The sequence below is a fragment of the Heterodontus francisci genome, chromosome 2 (genome assembly GCF_036365525.1).
Source record: "Heterodontus francisci isolate sHetFra1 chromosome 2, sHetFra1.hap1, whole genome shotgun sequence".
NCBI classification, from domain to species: domain Eukaryota; kingdom Metazoa; phylum Chordata; class Chondrichthyes; order Heterodontiformes; family Heterodontidae; genus Heterodontus; species Heterodontus francisci.
The window spans coordinates 180,339,823-180,359,061 of record NC_090372.1 but is presented as its reverse complement, the minus strand read 5'-3'; the positions used below and the strand labels follow the sequence as shown (position 1 = coordinate 180,359,061).

The following is a 19,239-nucleotide window of genomic DNA, read 5'->3' as shown; positions in this document are numbered from 1 at the left end:
ACATTCTTAAATTGGTTGTCAGCGTAATTCTTAACACACGGAGGATTATTTAGTAAATGTTGTCTAATCGTGGAATCACATCAAATGTTGGACACTGTGTTTTGAGTTTTGCAAACACGGGCTGGTTGGATACGGTCTGTACCTTGCCCGTTGCAAGCAGTGGAAGGGACATGTTGTTTGATACGATCCGCCAGTCTTTTGCACGTATGGCCTAAATACCTGGCAATATGATAAAACAGGATCTGGCCAAAGTGGACTGGGAGCAGCTACTTGTCGGAAAGTCTACATCAGACCAGTGGGAGTCATTCAAAAAGGAAATAGTGAGAGTTCAGGGCCAAAATGTTCCCGTAAAAGGTGAAGGGAAGGACCAACAAGTCCAGGGAACCCTGGATGTCAAGGGATATAGAGGATTGGATAAGGAAAGAAAAAGGAGAATTATGGCAGATTCAGAGGGCTGAAAACAGCAGAGGCCCTAGAGGAGTATAGAAAGTGTGGGGGGGTGGGGGGGGTTACTTAAAAAGTAATGAGGAGAGCAAAGAGGGGGCATGAAAGAACACAGGCAGGAAAGATAAAGGAAAATCCCAAGGCGTTTGATAAGTATATTAAGGACAAGAGGACAACCAGGGAAAGAGTTAGGGCCAATTAGGGACCAAAGTGGCAATCTGTGTGTGGAGCCGAAGGACATAGGTGAGATTTTAAATGATTACTTTTCATCTGTGTTCACTATAGAGAAGGACGATGCAGGTGTAACGATCAGGGAAGGGGACTGTGATATACTCAAACAAATTAGCATTGAAAGGGAGGAGGTATTTGTGGTTTAGTGGGCTTAAAAGTGGATAAATTGGTTATCAGTGTAATTCTTAGCACACGGAGGATTATTTATCAAATGTCCAATTGTGGAATCACATCTAATTCGACACTGTGTTTTTGAGTTTTGCAAGCACAGGCTGGTTGGGTACAGTTTGTACCTTGCCTGTTATGAACAGCGGAAGGGACATGCTGTTTGATACGATCCGCCAGTCTTTGGGATGTATGGCCTATATACCTAGCATCACACTGGTATTGAAATTCAAACATCACATTACTCATTTGTGTGATAGGCAGGACGTCTTTCAGACTTGACAGCAGCATCCTGTTAGTGGCGTACACCACACATGTTGCTACTGCATAGTAGCAGCCTGAAGCAGCTAACTTCACAAGTTGAAAAAAATTTGAGCACAACAGGTGAAGTTAGCTGTTTCAAGCTGCTACTATGAAGCAGCAACACGTATGGTGTTCGTCACTAGCAGGATGCTGCTGTCAAGCCAAAAAAGCATTCTGCCTATCACACAAATGAGTAATGTGATATATGAATTTCAATGCCAGTGTAACAATCATAGAGTTATACAGCATAGAAACAGGCCCTTCGGCCCATCATGTCCATGCCAGCCATCAAGCACCTATCCATTCTAAACCCATTTTCCAGCACTTGGTACGCAGCCTTGTATGCGATGACGTTTCAAGTGCTCATCTAAATACTTCTGAATTGTTGGGAGGGTTCCTGCCTCTACCACCGCTTCAAGCAGTGTGTTCCAGATCCCCACCACCCTCTGGGTGAAATAGTTTTTCCTCAAATCCTCTCTAAACCTCCTGCATCTTACCTTAAATCTATGCCCCCTGGTTATGGACACCTCTGCTAAGGGAAAAAGTTTCTTCCTATCTATGCCCCTCATAATTTTGAATACCTCAATCAGGTCCCCCACAGCCTTTTCTGCTCAAAGGAAAACAACCCTAGCCTATCCAGCCCAGGCAACATCCTGGTGAATCTCTGCTGCACCCTCTCCAGTGCAATCACATCCTTCCTATAGTGTGGTGACCAGAACTGCACACAGTACTCCAGCTGTGGCCTAACTAGCGTTTCAGACAGCTCCATCATAACCTCCCTGCTCTTATATTCTATGCCTCGGTTAATAAAGGCAAGTATCCCATATGCCTTCCTAACCACTTTATCTACCTGTGCTGCTGCCTTCAGTGATCTATGGACTAGTACACCAAGGTCCCTCTGACCCTTGTACTTCCTATGGTCCTACCATCCATTGTATATTCCCTTGCCTTGTTAGTCCTCCCAAAATGCATTACCTCACACTTCTCAGGATTAAATTCCATTTGCCACTGCTCTGCCCATCTTATCAGCTCATCTATATCGTCCTGTAATCGAAGGCTTTCCTCCTTACTATTTACGACATCACCAATTTACATGTCATCTGCGAACTTACTGATCATACCTCCTATATTCACGTCTAAATCATTAATGTACAATACAAACAGTAAGGGTCCCAGAACCAATCCTTGTGGTACACCACTGGTCAAAGGCTTCCATTCGCAAAAACAACCCTCGACCATCACCCTCTGCCTCCTGCCACTAAGCCAATTTTGCCCTGGATCCCATGGGCTCTTACCTTCTTAACCAATCTCCCATGTGGGACCTTATCAAAAGCTTTACTGAAGTCCATGTAAACGACATCAACTGCTTTACCCTCACATACACATCTAGTCACCTCCTTGAAAAATTCAATCAAGTTTGTTAGCTATGATCTCCCCCTGACAACGCCATGCTGACTATCCCTGATTAATCCCTGCCTCTCCAAGTGGAGATTAATCCTGTCCCTCAGAAATTTTTCCAATAGTTTCCCTACCACTGATGTTAGACTCACCAGCCTGTAATGACCTGGTTTATCCCTGCTACCCTTCTTGAATAATGGTACCACATTCACTGCCCTCCAGTCCTCTGGCACCTCACCTGTGGCCAGAGAGGATTTGAAAATTTGTGTCAGAGCCCCTGCTATCTCTTCCCTTGCCTCACATAACAGCCTCGGATACATCTCATCTGGACAACCAATTTTAGATTGTCAGTCAGGCTCGCAGTGTGGCATATTTGTGCATACTGGAAGCTACAAATATTAATACACAGGATCCTGTTTTTTGCAGCCAGAAAGAACAAGTACACACATTGCGCCTGTTTCAGCTAAACAAACTAAGTGATAGCCATTCGCTGGTTCATTCCTCAGGGCAATGCCTTGACCAGAGTCAAGCTGCCTGGTTTAAATTTCAAACAAAGCTTGGTAGTTAACTGTCAGTCACCATAAACTGGTGCATTCTCCATGGAAATGCTTCACTAATGAGAATCCACTTACCAACCAATCAGCGCTCTCTTTTCATACAGTGTAAATTTATTGCATCCCTTACGTTGGTATACTTGTGAATTGTCCTGATGAGTGCAAGATGAAAGGCTTTGACAAAATGTCTTTGTTTTCAGCAATACTCATGTTCTGTACTACCAAATGACTATTTCTAAATATTGTCCTTATTACAGTATATTTTAATTTCATTAACATTATGTATTTAATGTAAGGTAGCTATTTTAAGAAAATAACATGAAGAGACTTAGAACTTTGAAGATGCTTTGGGATATTGTCCAATTGATATAGTGACTTTTAGTATTAATACCTTGCTTACAATTTAACTCAGAAGACAATTAAGTGAGTTAAATTAGTTAATGAAAACTTATGGAGCTTTTACTATGGTGGTCATTCTGTTGTAATATAGCAAAGTGCCAAATCAGTTGTTGGCTTGGTTAAAGTCCCAAACATGTGCACACCATGGACAATTGGCATCAGATAATTAGACTTCCTCTAATTCTATTAACAATAGACTGGCCTGAATCTAAATAGCATTGCACCAGCAACAGGAAGAAGTGGCGCATAGGGAATATTATATTTGCAATGTAAGAACCAAGCACACTCACTGGGATTTTACCAAAAAGAACCAATTGCAGAAAATCTATAGTTCTGTCTGTGATCTAAATAAAAGTTGATCTGTTCTCTCAAACAAAATTGATAAGCAAACATACAACACACAGGTACTCTCAGTTTAAAATGGATGGTTTAAGTGATCAAGGACAAATTAGAACAATTTTGAACATAGAACTCTTGCATCCAGCTAAAAAACCCAGAATACTTATTTGAAAACAATGGAATGCATCCTTACGTTAAAGATTTTACCTAAAATGGGGACATTGATATTTTAGTGACACTGCTATTGTTAGGAAAATGATACAACCCTTTAAAATGTAATAGAAATATTCTAGAGCACTTGAAGTACATTACTAGAAGTTTACTTCTAAATTTGATGATTAGTAATTAACTGATCCAATTAATTCCACATCCATGCCGAAAAGTAATCACCCATTAGGGAGTCAGTAAAATATCCAAGTTCCATAATCTGAGCATCGAGATGTGCATGTACCAATAGATACACAAATTTGAGAAGCTGTAGTCAAGCAATTTCAAAGTTTATCTGCAATCTGACTAAAACAAGATACTTTGAGATAAGTAAATTTCATAAATGTATTCTTACCCTTGTTTATTCTGCAAATTTTGGGATTGCTCACTAACTGAATTAAACGATTCTGAGAACTGCTTTGGTGATGTAAGTGAAACCCTCTGAGATGGCGGGGAGCCTGGCACATCACTCACAGTAGAATCCTTGAAGCTTGCAGGAATTTCATGAACATATGACTGGTCCAAAATTCTTCCTTTGGCACTTGTTTCAAGGGCTTTTTTGTTATTTTCTTTGTTCAATAAAGTTTCTCTCTCTGTGAAATCATTTCCATCCGAGGAGAAACTTTCTTTAGGCTCACCAGGCGACAGGATCTGTGGTTCGCTAACCATTACATCCCCGGAACTGTGCAACTTAATCAAGTCACTGCTATAATCGTTTTCTGATTGCGCTGTCACTTTTTCAGTTAGATCACTGTCCTTTCGTGCTCTTGAGTATTTGGCTGCAATATGCCCAACTGGTTCAGAGTCCAGGGCAATTCCATATTTCTCAGCCAGCTGTCTCCTTCTCTCAGCCTTGTATTTCGCTATTCTCTCTGCTTTTGCATCTAATGCTTCGGTGTCCATACCAACACAAGGAGACTCAGGATCCATGAGTTTAGCCTCTCCTCGGCATCTAGGTCTCGACTGCCTTTCTTGAGGGGAGTCTTCAGTCAGATGATGCTCCAAGCCCTCCTTATCTGATCTTCTAACTAGAAAAAAGGACATTTATTTGTTAAGATTTGCCTTTTCTTTCCTTCTGTGACCTCCAAATGCCACATACCAACTCAGACAGTGAAAGTCAACCTGACTGCAGGTTTCTATAAACACTGCTTTATGGTCACTGTTGTGCTTTAGGGCAATCCTCCCCCCTCTTTCTTTGTGAAGAAATATCTGACCTCTATTCTTCCCCATAACTAATCAGAAATTCACTTTGCATGGAACTGTGGATGCTACTACTCCTTGTATGAACTTGCTAAATTCCAAGACTTTGTGTAAGTAAGCAGGGTGAAACAAAGGAACGACTGTTACATTTACACTGTTACTTTGATCAAATATTCAAAATAGAATGATAGAGATTACAGCACAGAAGGCAGCCATTTGTCCCATTTAATCTATGACAGTGACTTTGAAACATTTCTCTATTTTTTATGTTCTTTCTTTTCAAATTATTTACCAAAATCCATTGAGTGATTTTACAGCCTCTGACTCTATAGCTCCTTATGGCAAAGCATTCCACATTCTAATGATCATGTCTGTGGAAAAACAATTCTAACTTTCCTCCTTCTGGTGATAATCTTCATTTCTGTCCTTGTTATTGTATAATGAGCAGAAATATTTCACTCTTTCCCCCTCAAAGCTTTTCATAATTTTGAAAATATTTATTCAACCCCTCAATCTTCTGTTCCAGAAAAAAAGGTTCGATGTTTTCGTTTTGAGTTCTTCTTCATAATGACAACCTGTCAAACCAGTGAATTTTCACTGTATTCTTTCCACATATCCACGAATGTCTTATTTGGTCCTTTCCCCCTTTTCTCAGCAGGGATGTAATATGTAGCATCTTGCAGGACTCTCCCTCTATTTGTATTCCCAAAGATTTGTGAAAAATTACGGTTAGCGGCTCTACTGATTCCCTTCCAACCTCTTTCAGAATTCTACTGCAGGGTGCATTCCACCTTGGCCTGGTGAGCTTTTTAAAATGTTTTGGTCCCATTAACTTTCATAACACATCCTTCTGAATGCATATCTGCAGTAGTGGCTCTTGCACACCCCTGTTGGGTTCTCCTACACATCCATTTGCACCTACCTCAAGTCAACATTGCCGTATTCCAAGAAGCCCTCCCAATTATAAGCACAAACATCTGTCTTATCTCGGGCTACTTTAGGGTAGTTTAACTCCCCTAAAATGACTGTTACTGCTGCAAATCTCTCAAAATATTCTCAAAATCTCATTCTAGAGATTTTTCTTGTTGTTCAGTGATCTATAATGTACTTCCAATATGGTACCTTCAGCCAAGATACACTTTAGTTCTCATTTTATCCTAACTCGCCCAATGGTTCAGATGCCCCATTTACAACCTGTCTGATTTTATGCTCTTCTGACATCAATGGAGAGTAAAGTTTAGCAGGGTGCAAGAGGGACAACCGACCCAAAGCTTTCCTATTCCCACTGGGTAGATAGGTTAAAATTGAGGCTTCCATCTGGGTCAATAAAAACTTTCCTTTCTACGCTATAATGGCACCCTTATTAACAAGGCCACCCAACTCTGTTTATTCCCTGTAAATTTTATATATTAAGTTTCCATCAACACTACAATATCGTGTATCTTTATTCAAATATCTTTAGATCCCCTGATTTAATTCCTCGTGCCTCACAACTTGGTATGCAAAATAGTAAGCTTGATGCTGATTAGTGCATTTTTCCATTGTATTTATTCTTATCTTCTGTATCCTTCTCCTCAATTTGCCCCAGGTATATGACTCATACCCTCTCCTGAGCTTACTCTTTTGGAATACTTTTCTGTTTCACAATACTTATTATTAACCCCTCCTTAAGCTACTCCAGTTATGACTGGATTTATGAGCAAATTTATTTTAAGTTTGGTCTTACTGGAGCAAAAGAATCTCAAGCTTATTAAAACCACAAAAAGGTTTTCTGTTTCTATTCCAATGTCTGGAACATAGCAGCAGACATAAACCATTTAACCCCTCGAGCCTGTTCTGCCATTCAATGAGATCATGGCTGATCTGCAAACTAACTCCACAGACCCGTCTTTGCCCCATATCCCTTAATACCTTTGGTTAACAAAGATCTATCAATCTCAGGTTTAAAATTAACAATTTATTTAGCATCAATTGCCATTTTGCGGATGAATGTTCCAAACTTCTACCACCCATTGTGGTTATAAATTACCATTTCAGTCTTTTTAAAGTGACCAAACACAACATCCAGAGCACATTTTATCATTTTACTTTATTAAAAACGGAGCCAAAGATGGTTTATCACTTTACTTCAGTTTGTACAGCTAATCAATCAATGTTAATTTATTAGTAAAGTTGGTGTTACTTTTACACAAGTATATTATCCATATGCCAGTTTTGACATCGATTAAGGATCTTTCAGAACTTGCTTCAGAAACATACAAAGTTCTTGGAGGACAGAAGGAGAGCTAATCTCTATATCAATTTATAAAAAAAGGCTACTGTTGTCATTTACCATACAACATTGTTGGAAGAAGCTGTTTGTGCTTTATTTAAAAAAAAATAGAGAACTTGAGAACTGCAAAACACAAATAAATAAAATTATTCTTTATTGCCTTCATTGGGAAACATTAGAGGGGAAAAAGGTTTTTGATTAAAGAATCCCATTGGACAATTATAAAAACCCTCTTACCTAGGGGTGGACTGCAAGCATCAGAAGCTCGTGTGTATCTAGGAGTATCTTCCTCTAGCAGGCGATGAGTAACTAATTCACGACAATTCTGTAACACTGGCTGTGTATCACTTCCAATTCCTTCCAAACGCCTAGCAATTCTTTCTTTCCTGCACAGAATAGATTGAGAGTTGAAAACACTAAAAAAGCGTAGCCTATCAAAATAATTTCAGAAAATGATCCACAAGGAAAATGCATGGAGTGCAAAAACACTCTGAACGGCTCAATTATGCCAATACTGCATTTACATACAAGTTAAAGTGTAACCCATTTATTGGCATTTTAATTATTCCATCCAAACTTAAACATTATTAAAATTCCCTCAATACCTGTTCATTTCCACAGTGGATTTTTGACCAGCTTCAAAAAGTTTTCGAAGTTCTGAAACTAAGAAACAGTAATACATAAAAGCATGTCAGAATTCAAGACCCTCACCAAAAGAGACCTTCATGAGCATTTTGGTTAGTATACATAATGCCATTCAATAATCACAACTGTAGAGTAGAAAAGATTCCAGGCAAGTGGTGTTATTCATTCAACAGCAAATACATAATTTAGATTCATCTTGATCCTGTTATTTGTGTTTATTTATACAGTTCCTGTTGTGATGCCCTCTTTTGTTTTCATATGATCAGCAGAACTGGCAGAGATTTCTGCAGTTGCTGCTAAAAGGACTCCCTAAAGGGATCCCCTGACTTCTATCACCCTAGCCTATCCATTCTGCTCTATGCAATAGACTCGAGAGAAGCTTGCAAAGAACAGATTGAACACATGGGAGTGGCAGCGGGTGCAGAATATGGCGGCCGTCCTCCACAGGACCGGCGCCGCCACGATTACAAAGCAGGCAGTCACTTTACATATTGACGGCAGCCGCCACCTCCCCCCCCCCCCCCACCCCACCCCCGCCAAAATCATGTGGCGGGGCGGCCTCAGTGATGCTGTTCACGGTGTCACCTGTGCAAAGAGTAGGTGCTGGCGCCAATTTTAAAAGACTGCCAGCCCTGGGAACAGCACAACATAACACAGAGTTCACCTCTTCCCCCTCCTCCAATACCCATTGGAGTGCTGAGTTCACCCCTTCCCCCTCCCCCAATAACCATCAGCGTGCAGAGTTCACCCCTTCCCCAATACCCATCGGAGTGCAGAGTTCACCCCTTCCCCCTCCCCCAATACCCATCAGGGTGCAGAGTTCACCCCTTCCCCCTCCCCAAATACCCATCAGGGTGCAGAGTTCACCCCTTCCCCCTCCCCCAATACCCATCAGGGTGCAGAGTTCACCCCTCCCCCAATACCCATCAGGGTGCAGAGTTCACCCCTTCCCCCAATATCCATCAGGGTGCAGAGTTCACCACTCTCCCAATACCCATCAGGGTGCAGAGTTCACCCCTTCCCCCAATATCCATCAGGGTGCAGAGTTCACCCCTCCCCCAGTATCCATCAGGGTGCAGAGTTCACCCTTCCCCACCTTGGTGGCACCAGCTTTCCCTAGATGGGAAAGTGAAGCCGCGCAAGTGCTGCATGTCGCGCTGAAGATTGGGAACTGAAGGTAAGATCGTTGCGGTTTACATTTTAATTCTTGCACAGATGTAATTTACATATACTAACTCCGGTCGATCACAGAGCGGCAGAGGGGCCGCCACGGAGCTTCCTGGCTGCTGGGAAGATCGGGCCCGGCAATTTCGGCGCTGGGCTCTGTGGCGGCCGCTGCCGCTCCAATTCTCTGGCCCCGACCCTGCCACGGAACCAGACGTCGAGCTGGGAACAAAATCCAGCCCATGGACTGTAATATAGAGGAGTACTGGTGTCTATACTTACTTCAGTTAAAATGGACCTCTAGAACTTAAAAAACAAGATTTGATGCCCAGGCCCCAAATTAAGCCATTTTGGTTTCCTCATCCAGAACACTATCTGCTGTCCAAGACTGGACACTGCAAACATCACTCAGCCAGCTGGAGACACCCAAACCACTCTGTGATGGTTCCTCTGGCATTTTCCCCAGAGTAATTTGATCAAGTGAAAAATAAACATAGAAGGAATGGATAAAAAAAACCACAAACACTTGGAGAAAACCAAATAACTGTGTTATGGCCAGGTAAGGAGGGGGTCTCAGGCTCCCCTCTTGCCCTTCCTCTTATTTGACCGCAACAGGGTTTAATTTCTTTTAAACAGTGGTTGTGCTTACCACCTCTGAGAGTTTTCCTCTTTACCTTTACTGTGATCGTGAAAGAACCAATCATACAGGTTTTCTTGAGTTTAAACACAAAAGAGGTAAGTTTATTGTACTTGACACTGTAATCCCGATTTAAGAATACACTACAGTCACACGAGACTCTCTCTCACACACACGCGCGCGCACGCACACACAGTACAGAGGGAAAAACAGATTTGGTGGTTGGATTAAAGTCCAGAGTAAATGGAACTTAAATACACAGTCCCTGAAGTGGGTGATCCGGTAGTCCTTGGCTGAAGTTGTATTCTTGAAGTCCTCACTGGTCAAAGTGCACTTCGTGGTTGGCCTGCTTTGCACAGGGTTTTCTTGAAGGCAGAATTGTAGTTGGCTCTCTTCCCCTGGTTGCTGGTTGTAGCAGTCTGTAGGCTTGGAGGGTCCACAGTTGCAGATGGTTTCCAAACTTGATGTTTTCTGGGGAGAGAGAGAGGGAGAGAAAGGGAAGCACGCAGCTTTTTGCTGCTGCACACTTTGAGTTACTGTTTGTCTTTCCTGAGTGTAACAAAACTTCTGTTTTTTCAAAGATGGGCACATGCTTCTCTCAATCCCTTTGTTTTTAATGAGATGCAAGGTTCAGAATTGGTTCCACAGGCTCCAGGATGCCAATATTTACACTTGGAGGGGTTTGCTCTTTCAAAGTCAATGGGTCAGGATATCCTTGACTGCTGTGCTAATGAAGCAATCCTAGGTAATTCAATTACTTAGAGCAAGCCATTGTTCTGGGTCCAGGGCTTCTCAGACTTCTGGCTGCAATTCAATCTCCTGGTATTTCAGATGTAAATTACAGTGGCCATCTTGGCTGCTAGTTTTTTTTTTAATCTGTAGGATTTTTTCCCCATTAAAAGTCTAATGTAAGTTTCCAACCAATGAAATTAATATTTCTCATTTGGTATATGGGGTTTTGACAAACAGTGATACACAGAAGAAGAAAGTGAGATAGAGATCTGACAAAACAAGTATCTTAGACTACGTATGCTTCATCTGTGAGCAATTTAAAAGTAAGTTCAAATATTTAAATAATCCATCTATTAACATTCTGAAAACAGACCCTTATTGCACCTCAAATCCTTTCCTTCACTGATAAAATCTCAAATAATTCCTCTTAGCAACTCATTCCATATCCCCACCTCATCCACAGCCTGCCTTGTGTCGAATGTAATACCGCAGGAGATCCAGGAGGGCTTGGAAAGAAACCTACTCTGTCGCCAGCTATGTCACTTCAAATCAGCTCTTCGGACATTCGTGCTCGAAATCAATTCCGAACTGAAAAATTCTCAAACAAGTTCCTGAAAGGTCATGGATTTCCAGTATCAGGCCCATTACTGCTATTTCTACTCTCAAGGACAGTCAAGGACACCTGCGAATTAAGTAGTTGAATATCATTTTGTTGAATAAATTGGCTCAAATAGCAAAAGTTAAAACAAATTGACCTGTAGAAGCCCGATCGGTTGCACAAAGTTTTGGCATAGGAATGTTTCAGGTTTCCAGCAAATGATTGATCATGAAATTACTACAAGCTTTCACTGTGGAAATGATCTGATCTTCTAAGTGCTATTGGAGGAAATATCTATTATCCTGGCTGCTTTACTTTAACATCCTAATGCATTGACTTGTTTCATTTGAGCAAAAAAAAAACAAAATTGTTGTCTACCCAAAATGGTGCAGACTAGTATTTCTGAAGAGGCAGAAGTGTTCGGGATTCTTTGGGGTGTGTGTCACTCTCAAACCAGTACTCAGCTTTGGAGACTGCGGGGCAGCAATGGGCAAGGGACTGCACAGGAGGGAACCGCAAAGAGTAGAAACGCAGTCGTTATAGGAAATTCCATAGTTGAAGGGACAGACAGGCATTTCTGTAACCGTCATCCTGAGTCCCACATGATGTGTTGCCTCCCTGTTGCCCAGGTAAACGACATCAGAGAGCGTGCAGAATATTCTGCCAGCGGAAGGGAGTGAGCCAGAAGTTGTGGTACACATCAGTACCAACAACATAGAGATGGCAGGTATTGAGGTTCTATGGTCAGATTTTCAGGAGCTAGGGAGGAATTTAAAAAGTAAGACCTCGAAGGTAGTCATTGCTGGATTACTCCCAGTGCCACGCTCTGGCAAGAGTAGATAGGGAGGATCAGTACATGGTTTGAGGCATAGTGCAGGAGGGAGAGCTTCAGATTCTTGGGCTATTGGGACAAATTCTGGGCAAGAGCCACCTATTCAAAAGGGTTTGGTTACACCTCAACAGGATTGGGACCAATATGCTCATGGTGAGGTTCACTAGTGTGGTTTGGGGTGGGGGGCGGTTTAAACTAAATTGGCAGGAGTTGGGCACCAGCATACAGAAGTAGAAAAAAAAAGAGCAAGGTGCATAAAGGAATGATAGTGTTGGTTAGCACATTAAGAAGGACTACGAAGAATACAAAGACAGGCTTACAATGCAGGCATGTAAACGCACAAAAGTATGGTGAATAAGGTTGGTAAGCTACAAGCACAAATAGATCATCTGTTTTCTTAAGTGTTGGCTGAAGGATAAATGTTGGCTAGGACACTGGGAGAATTCCTCTAGTCTTCTTTGAATACTGCCATGACATCTTTTACATCCTCCTCAGAGAGCAGAAAATTTAACATCCCTTATGAAAGCTGGCATCTGACAATGCAGCACTCCCTCAGTACAGCACTAAAGTGCCAGCCTAGATTATGTGCTCAAGTATCAGGAGTGCAGCTTGAACCCAAAACCTTCTGACTTAGGTAAAAAGTCGGTGCCAGTTTCACTGCAATATCTTCACAAGGGTGCCTCAGGAAATTACACCTTGTTTTAAATGTTTTGATGGCTGCTATTCCCCTCTCCATGGGGGATGGCATCAGGATCCTGACATGTTCAGTACTGCAAAAGAAAAAAATAATAACTCAACAGAAGAATTTCTATCCACCCCCAAAAAGAACTGCTAACTCTTGCTTTGCAAAGCCAAGTCCTACTGATCACCACTGACAATAATTAGTGGTCAGCAAATTCTATATCTTGCCATTGCTAGATTATATTCCTCCTCCTACAACATCAAAGAAACATTGTTGGGTTGAGTGGGAAGCACCATAAGAGATGCTGACACTTAGAATACACATGGAAGATTGATTTAAGAATCTGAGATGCTACAACTACATCTCAACATTTTGTATCTGTCCAAAGGAAAGGTTTTATGTGATTTTCATCGCAAGGCCAAGCTTTTTAAAGCTCTCCCAGCTGATATCCTCATCTCCAGCATCCAGAATGCCACAGTGCTCTTACCTACTTGAGGACTCACAATTCCACTACCACGGCCCTCACCAAGCTCCCTATGCCTTTACGAGGTAATTTAAAGATTAACTTCCCTCCAAAGGTGTACATGGCCTCACCTCATCCTACCTCAATGGATTCCTGCAGCCCTGTGCCCCTGCTTGTGATCTTCATTCTTGTGATATTAATTTACTTCTTGCTTCAAGTCTTCTTTGACAGCCCTGGTGCTGACCAGTCTTCAGTTATCATCCCCATACCCTCTGGAACGCCTTCTCAAAACTTATCTCATCCCTGTTTTCCAAAGTTTACTATAGATTTCTCTCTCCAATTGCTCGCAGTCGTACACCTCAACTGCACTTAAATATATTCTGTTCCCTGTCACACAGTGTCCTTAACACTTGCTAATCTGTAATGCTTTAGGAGATGCCCTTCCTATGTAAGGAATGGTACAGTTACTAGTTATCGTTGCTTTCCAAATTATGGTAACTGTTCCCAGATGGTGCCTCCACTCAGAACTCTTGTCTAGTGTACTGAGATACTTTAAACACAATTAACCAACCCTTGCTGGAGCATGCAATGGGTCGTAGGTAAATTAGTAATCTTTTGGTCATACTGCCATATTATTTTTCCAAACCCTTGTGTTTCCAATTGCTGAGGGCAATTCAGAGAGAAATCTGTCCTTGTCGCAGTATCTTATGCAGCACAGTTATGCAACCCATGTTTAGAAACATTGCAAGACTCTAGCTGGTACCTTTTTTCATCATGCACTAAGTACAGTTAAAAAAAAAAGCACATAATGTGCAAAATTTCTGAAAAATAGATCTCATTACTGGAAAATACTACTCAGCAGCCTGGGAGGGGAAAAGAGGCAGATTTATGATCTTACTCGCTCTCCTTTTCTCTTAAATGATTTTCTGCCAGACTCATAGTTGATATCTCCATCCTTCAAACTGCATTTTGATTAGTACTTACTGTTCGTACTAATGATATTGGAATATTTCAAATCTGTTCTTACTCAATTTCGTACTGTAAATGCAAAATAGTCATCCTACATAATGTTTTCTAAAGATCCAAATATTGTAGAGGTCATCCAAAACTCCACTGTCCATGTCTTAACTTGCACCAAGTCCCTTTTCACCGATCACCCTTGTACTCACTGACCTACATTGGCTCCCGCCTAGCAACACCTTGATTCTAAAATTCTCAACTTTATTTTCAAATCCCTCCATGGCCTCACCTCTCCTCATCTCGGTAATCTGCTCCAGCCCAACAACCCTCCAAGATATCTGTGATCTTTTAATTCTGGCCCCTTGGGCATCCCCAATTTTAATCGCTCCACCATTGGTGGCCGTGCCTTCATTTGCCTGGGCCCCAAGCTCTGGAATTCCCTCCCTACCTCACTTTCCTCCTTTAAGATGCTCCTTAAAACCTACATCTTTGATCAAGCTTTTGGTCATCTGACCTATATGTCCTCATGTGGCTCTGTGTCACATTTTGTTTTACAATGCTCCTGTGAAATGCCTTGGGACGTTTTATTATGCTAAAGGTGCTATACAAATATAAGTTGTTGGTTTATATAGGAGTGCACTGTGTTTTCACAAAGTAATGTAATTTCTAGAGTGAGTGTCTTACGGCATTGGACTAATTCAGAGAGGTAGCTCCAATTGCCATCATTGTAACAATGTTCAAATCCTTATTTGCACAAGTCAAAACAATTTTAAAAGCTTACTGTGAGTATAGAATTTTATCAAATTTCTTATGTTTAGGATATTCAGAACTGGAATTCAATTCAGTTTCATTTTTTTCGGAAGTTGCTCGGGAAATCCAGCACTCCAGAGAGTTAACCCAGTTTTCCTAAGAAATGCTGCTTTAACCGTTGAAGTCATTAGGCATCATCTCCACTGCAGTTCCGGGTCACACAATGGCATTATGTAGTGAATTAGCTCATATTTCAAGCTATAATAAACTACTTATTTCCAAAATCCAGAATAGTTTAATTATTTCACAAAAGATTGAATACATTCCAGAACTTTACCGTGACTATTTTTAATAAATTATGATAGCTGCTTAAAGGTTGCTTTCGATGCATTAGGTCCACTGGCAATCATTTATTTCACCTGTGGACTTTTCAAAGTGCTGTAATAAATTCATACGCAGTGAAACCAGTTAACATTTTTACAGGGGGACCTTGAATACAGCTTTCAAAAATTCATCTGCCTTTTAAAATAGAAATGGAGCTAGCATTTGGGAGGAGAAATGAGCTTGATGGCAAACATGAAACAGGCAATTAAAAAGCTCTAACCTCTCTTTCCCCTCCCCAATCACTGAAGTGCTTTATTTTAGACGAGTACATTATCCCTGAGGACAAAAGATTGTACTGGCTGATAAATCAGTAACGAAAGACATTGATTCAGATATCTTTTCGTGCTGAGGATTATTAGAGCATGGAATATTTAACCTCAAGTGGCTACTGAGGTGTCAACTAATATCATTTAAAAGAAAATTAAGAAGGAATAAAAAAAGATATGAGGAAAGGGCAGCCAAGTGGGATTAGAGTGGACTATTTCTCTTCTACATTCTGCACCGAGATAAGGAGGCCCAAAAGAAAGAAAGAAAGAAAGAAAGACCTTGGTGGCATCATCTGAAAACAGAGTATCAGTTTCCAAATATACACTGATGACACCCAGCTCTATTTCATCACCTCTCTCGACTCCTCCAATACCTCTGATTTGTCTCTCTGCTTATCGTACATCTAGTACTGGACGATCAGAAATTTCCTTCAATTAAACATTGGAAACACTGAAACCATGGTCTTCAGCTTCCGCCAAAACTACCATTTCCTTGCCACCATCTCAGGCTGAACCAGACTGTTTTCAAGCTCAGTGATCTATTTGACCATGAACTGAGCTTCCAAACCCATATTCTCTCCATCACCGACTGGCAACTCCCACCTCTGCAATATTGCCCAGCTTGGCCTCTGCCCATCTACTGAAACCCTCATCTGTGCTAGTTACCTCCAGAATTGACTATCTCCACCAAATAGACTCAAATTAAAAATTGCTATCCTTATGCTCAAATCCCTCTATGACCTCACCCTTCCCTATCTCTGCAACTTCCTCCAGCCCTAAAACCCTCCGAGAACAGTGGCATCTTTTACATACAACCAAACTAATTAGGAGAAGGCCACTCGGCCCTTCGAGCCTGCTCCGCCATTCAATAAGTTCATGGTTGAACTGATAACTCCACATTTCCACCTACCCCCTATAACCTTCCACCCCCTTGCTCATCAAGAATATATCTACCTCAGCCTTAAAAATATTTAAAGACTCTGCTTCCACCGACTTTTGCGGAAGAGAATTCCAAAGATCCACGACCCTCAGAGAAAAAATTTATTTTCATCTGTCTTCAATGGGTGCCCCCTTATTTTTAAACAGTGACCCCTAGTTCGAAATTCTCCCACAAGGGGAAACATCCTTTCCACATCCACCCTGTCAAGGCCCCTCAGGATCTTACATGTTTCAATCAAGTCGCCTCTTACTCTTCCAAATTCCAGCAGATACAAGCCTAGCTTGTCTATAATCTTTCCTCATAACACAGCCTGCCCATTCCAGGTATTAGTCTAGTAAACCTCTGTACTGCCTCCAACGTATCTACATCCTTCCTTAAATAAGGAGACCAATACTGTACACAGTACTCTGGATGTGGTCTCACCAGTGCCTTGTATAGCTGAAGCATAACCTCCCTACTTTTGTATTCAATTTCCCTTGTGATAAACGATAACATTCTATTAGCTTTCCTAATTCCGTGCTGTACCTGCATAGTAACCTTTTGCAATTCGTGCACTAGGACATCCAGAGCTGTTATTTCCTTTGCCACATCATTGGCCGCCATCCCTTCACCTGTCTAGGCCCTAAATGCTTGAACTACTTCTTTAAACCTCTCCTCCTTTTCTCTGGTCCTTTAATATACTCCTTAAAACTTATCTCTTTGACCAAGCTGTTCTGATGTTTCCCTCTTTGGCACTATCAATTTTTTGATAATTACATTCCTGTGAAGCACCTTGGGACATCTGTTTAGGTTAAAGGCACAATTAAATGCAAGTTGTTGTTGTAATAGACGTCTGTTCCAAAGGAAGAGCAAACTCCTTTTATGTTTTAAATTCTATGACTCCATAACTGAAATTTTAGTGAATTAATTTGAAAATTCCTTTTTGCAAGTTCACGCACTGCCGTCCATGACTCAAAACATTGACCAAGTTTTTTTTAAAGAGATACAGCACTGAAACAGGCCCTTCGGCCCACCGAGTCTGTGCCGACCAGGAACCACCCATTTATACTAACCCGACAGTAATCCCATATTCCTTACCACCTACCTACACTAGAGGCAATTTATAATGGCCAATTTACCCATCACCTGCAAGTTTTTGGCGGTGGGAGGAAACTGGAGCACCCGGTGAAAACCCACGCGGTCACAGGGAGAACTTGCAAACTCTGCACAGGCAGTACCCAGAATTGAACCTGGGTTGCTGGAGCTGTGAGGCTGCGGTGCTAACCACTGCGCCACTGAGCCGCCCACGGCATGAAATTACGTAACCGCCTACCTCCATTGAGGCCTAAAAATTCAGCCCCTAATCATTTAACACACTGGGTCACCCTGCCTCCTAAAACTTGCAGAGACTGCTGGAATGAGTCAGTAGAAATCACAGTCTGTGGAGGTTGCATATTATTTGAAAAATGAAGACTCCACCAGGAAGTTAATCTATCGCTTCATCATTCTGCATTCTCCAAACACTGTGGCACCAAAGTAGGGTAAAATTTGAGAGGATAGGCCCGATCTCCTGTTCCATATCAATCCAATCTACCAAAGGCAATGTTCTTTGATTCAATATGGATGGTATTTTATAATGAATATATGCAGGTTCATCCATGTGCTAAACAAGTGGAAACTTCGTGCAAGAAGCAGTTGTGAAATAGGTAAAATTATCCTTGGTTGTGTCCTAGGCTTCTTTCCTGCAAAGTGGCAGTAGTTTGGATTTGTCTTGGTTCTTTGCACCATAAGGAGCTCCTGGAATTATGTAAATTGTTTTGCACAAAAATGAAAATTTAAGAGCACCTAAATAGTGGAAACAATATTCCTATGTGGTACCAGATAAAACAGTTTCTTAAGGGAAAGGAACAAACGAGATCCAGTTTTAAAATGCTGGATGAGCTGCAAGGACTGTTTTGGCAGAATGCAAAATCAAACGCAGTTGATCTAAAATATGAGCTGCAGTTCACTTACATGGGTCAGTGCCAGAGGGCATACTGTACAATCACAGTTCCCTTGGGGCACATTCTCTGCTGAGTGTAGAATTCCAACTTGCATCTTAGCCCCTTGGATAAGATAATCTGTTTGTTTTCACCAGCTTTATTTGCTCTCCACATAGGCATTTAGTGAATACAGGATTAGTCACTGATACTATCATACAGCTTAAGGCCCTTCGCATAAATGACAGCCTTGTACATTTTGTGGAGGTGCTTATATCAGCACCTTAGACTGCTGTAAACTTTTTAAAAGAAAACACAAACATTTGGATCAACTCTATTTAATCTAACTATTTCTGTGATGAGACTGTGGACTTTGTCCCAAACATTTGGTGACAGCAGCAAAGAATCATAATTTTTTGGGTGTGTGGGTGGAAATTTACTGATTCAATGGTACAGTTCCTGAGGTTTCATATGACAGGGTAAGGAAACCCAAGAGCAATACTGCTAACTTACATTGTGCCATTTTCATGTGCATGCTTATTGTGTAGTTACCTCAGAACACATCAAACTGGGTTACACTGCTATGCTATGTGGAGATGAGCAATGAAAGAAAGGCTATTCTGTCATCAAAAGCACAATTATCCCAAATGTATATTTCAGAATATAAATCCTTCCATTTCTTCCTCAGTTGCAGAGTTCTGCATAATTAACACATG

General features: G+C 41.4%; 1 protein-coding gene across 4 annotated transcripts in view; it reads right to left on the bottom strand.

Annotated features, from left to right (window-relative positions):
• The window catches only part of svila (supervillin a), a 390,378-nt gene that overhangs the window by 192,761 nt on the left and 178,378 nt on the right, over window positions 1-19,239 (bottom strand). For all 4 annotated transcript variants that reach the window (XM_068014363.1, XM_068014338.1, XM_068014349.1 and 1 more), the window contains 3 exons: window positions 8,118-8,175; window positions 7,750-7,898; window positions 4,396-5,068 (listed from right to left, as the gene is read on the bottom strand). In XM_068014363.1, the coding sequence (XP_067870464.1) occupies window positions 4,396-5,068; window positions 7,750-7,898; window positions 8,118-8,125 (830 nt within the window). In that variant the 5' untranslated portion in view covers window positions 8,126-8,175. The remainder of the gene's footprint in view (window positions 1-4,395; window positions 5,069-7,749; window positions 7,899-8,117; window positions 8,176-19,239) is intronic.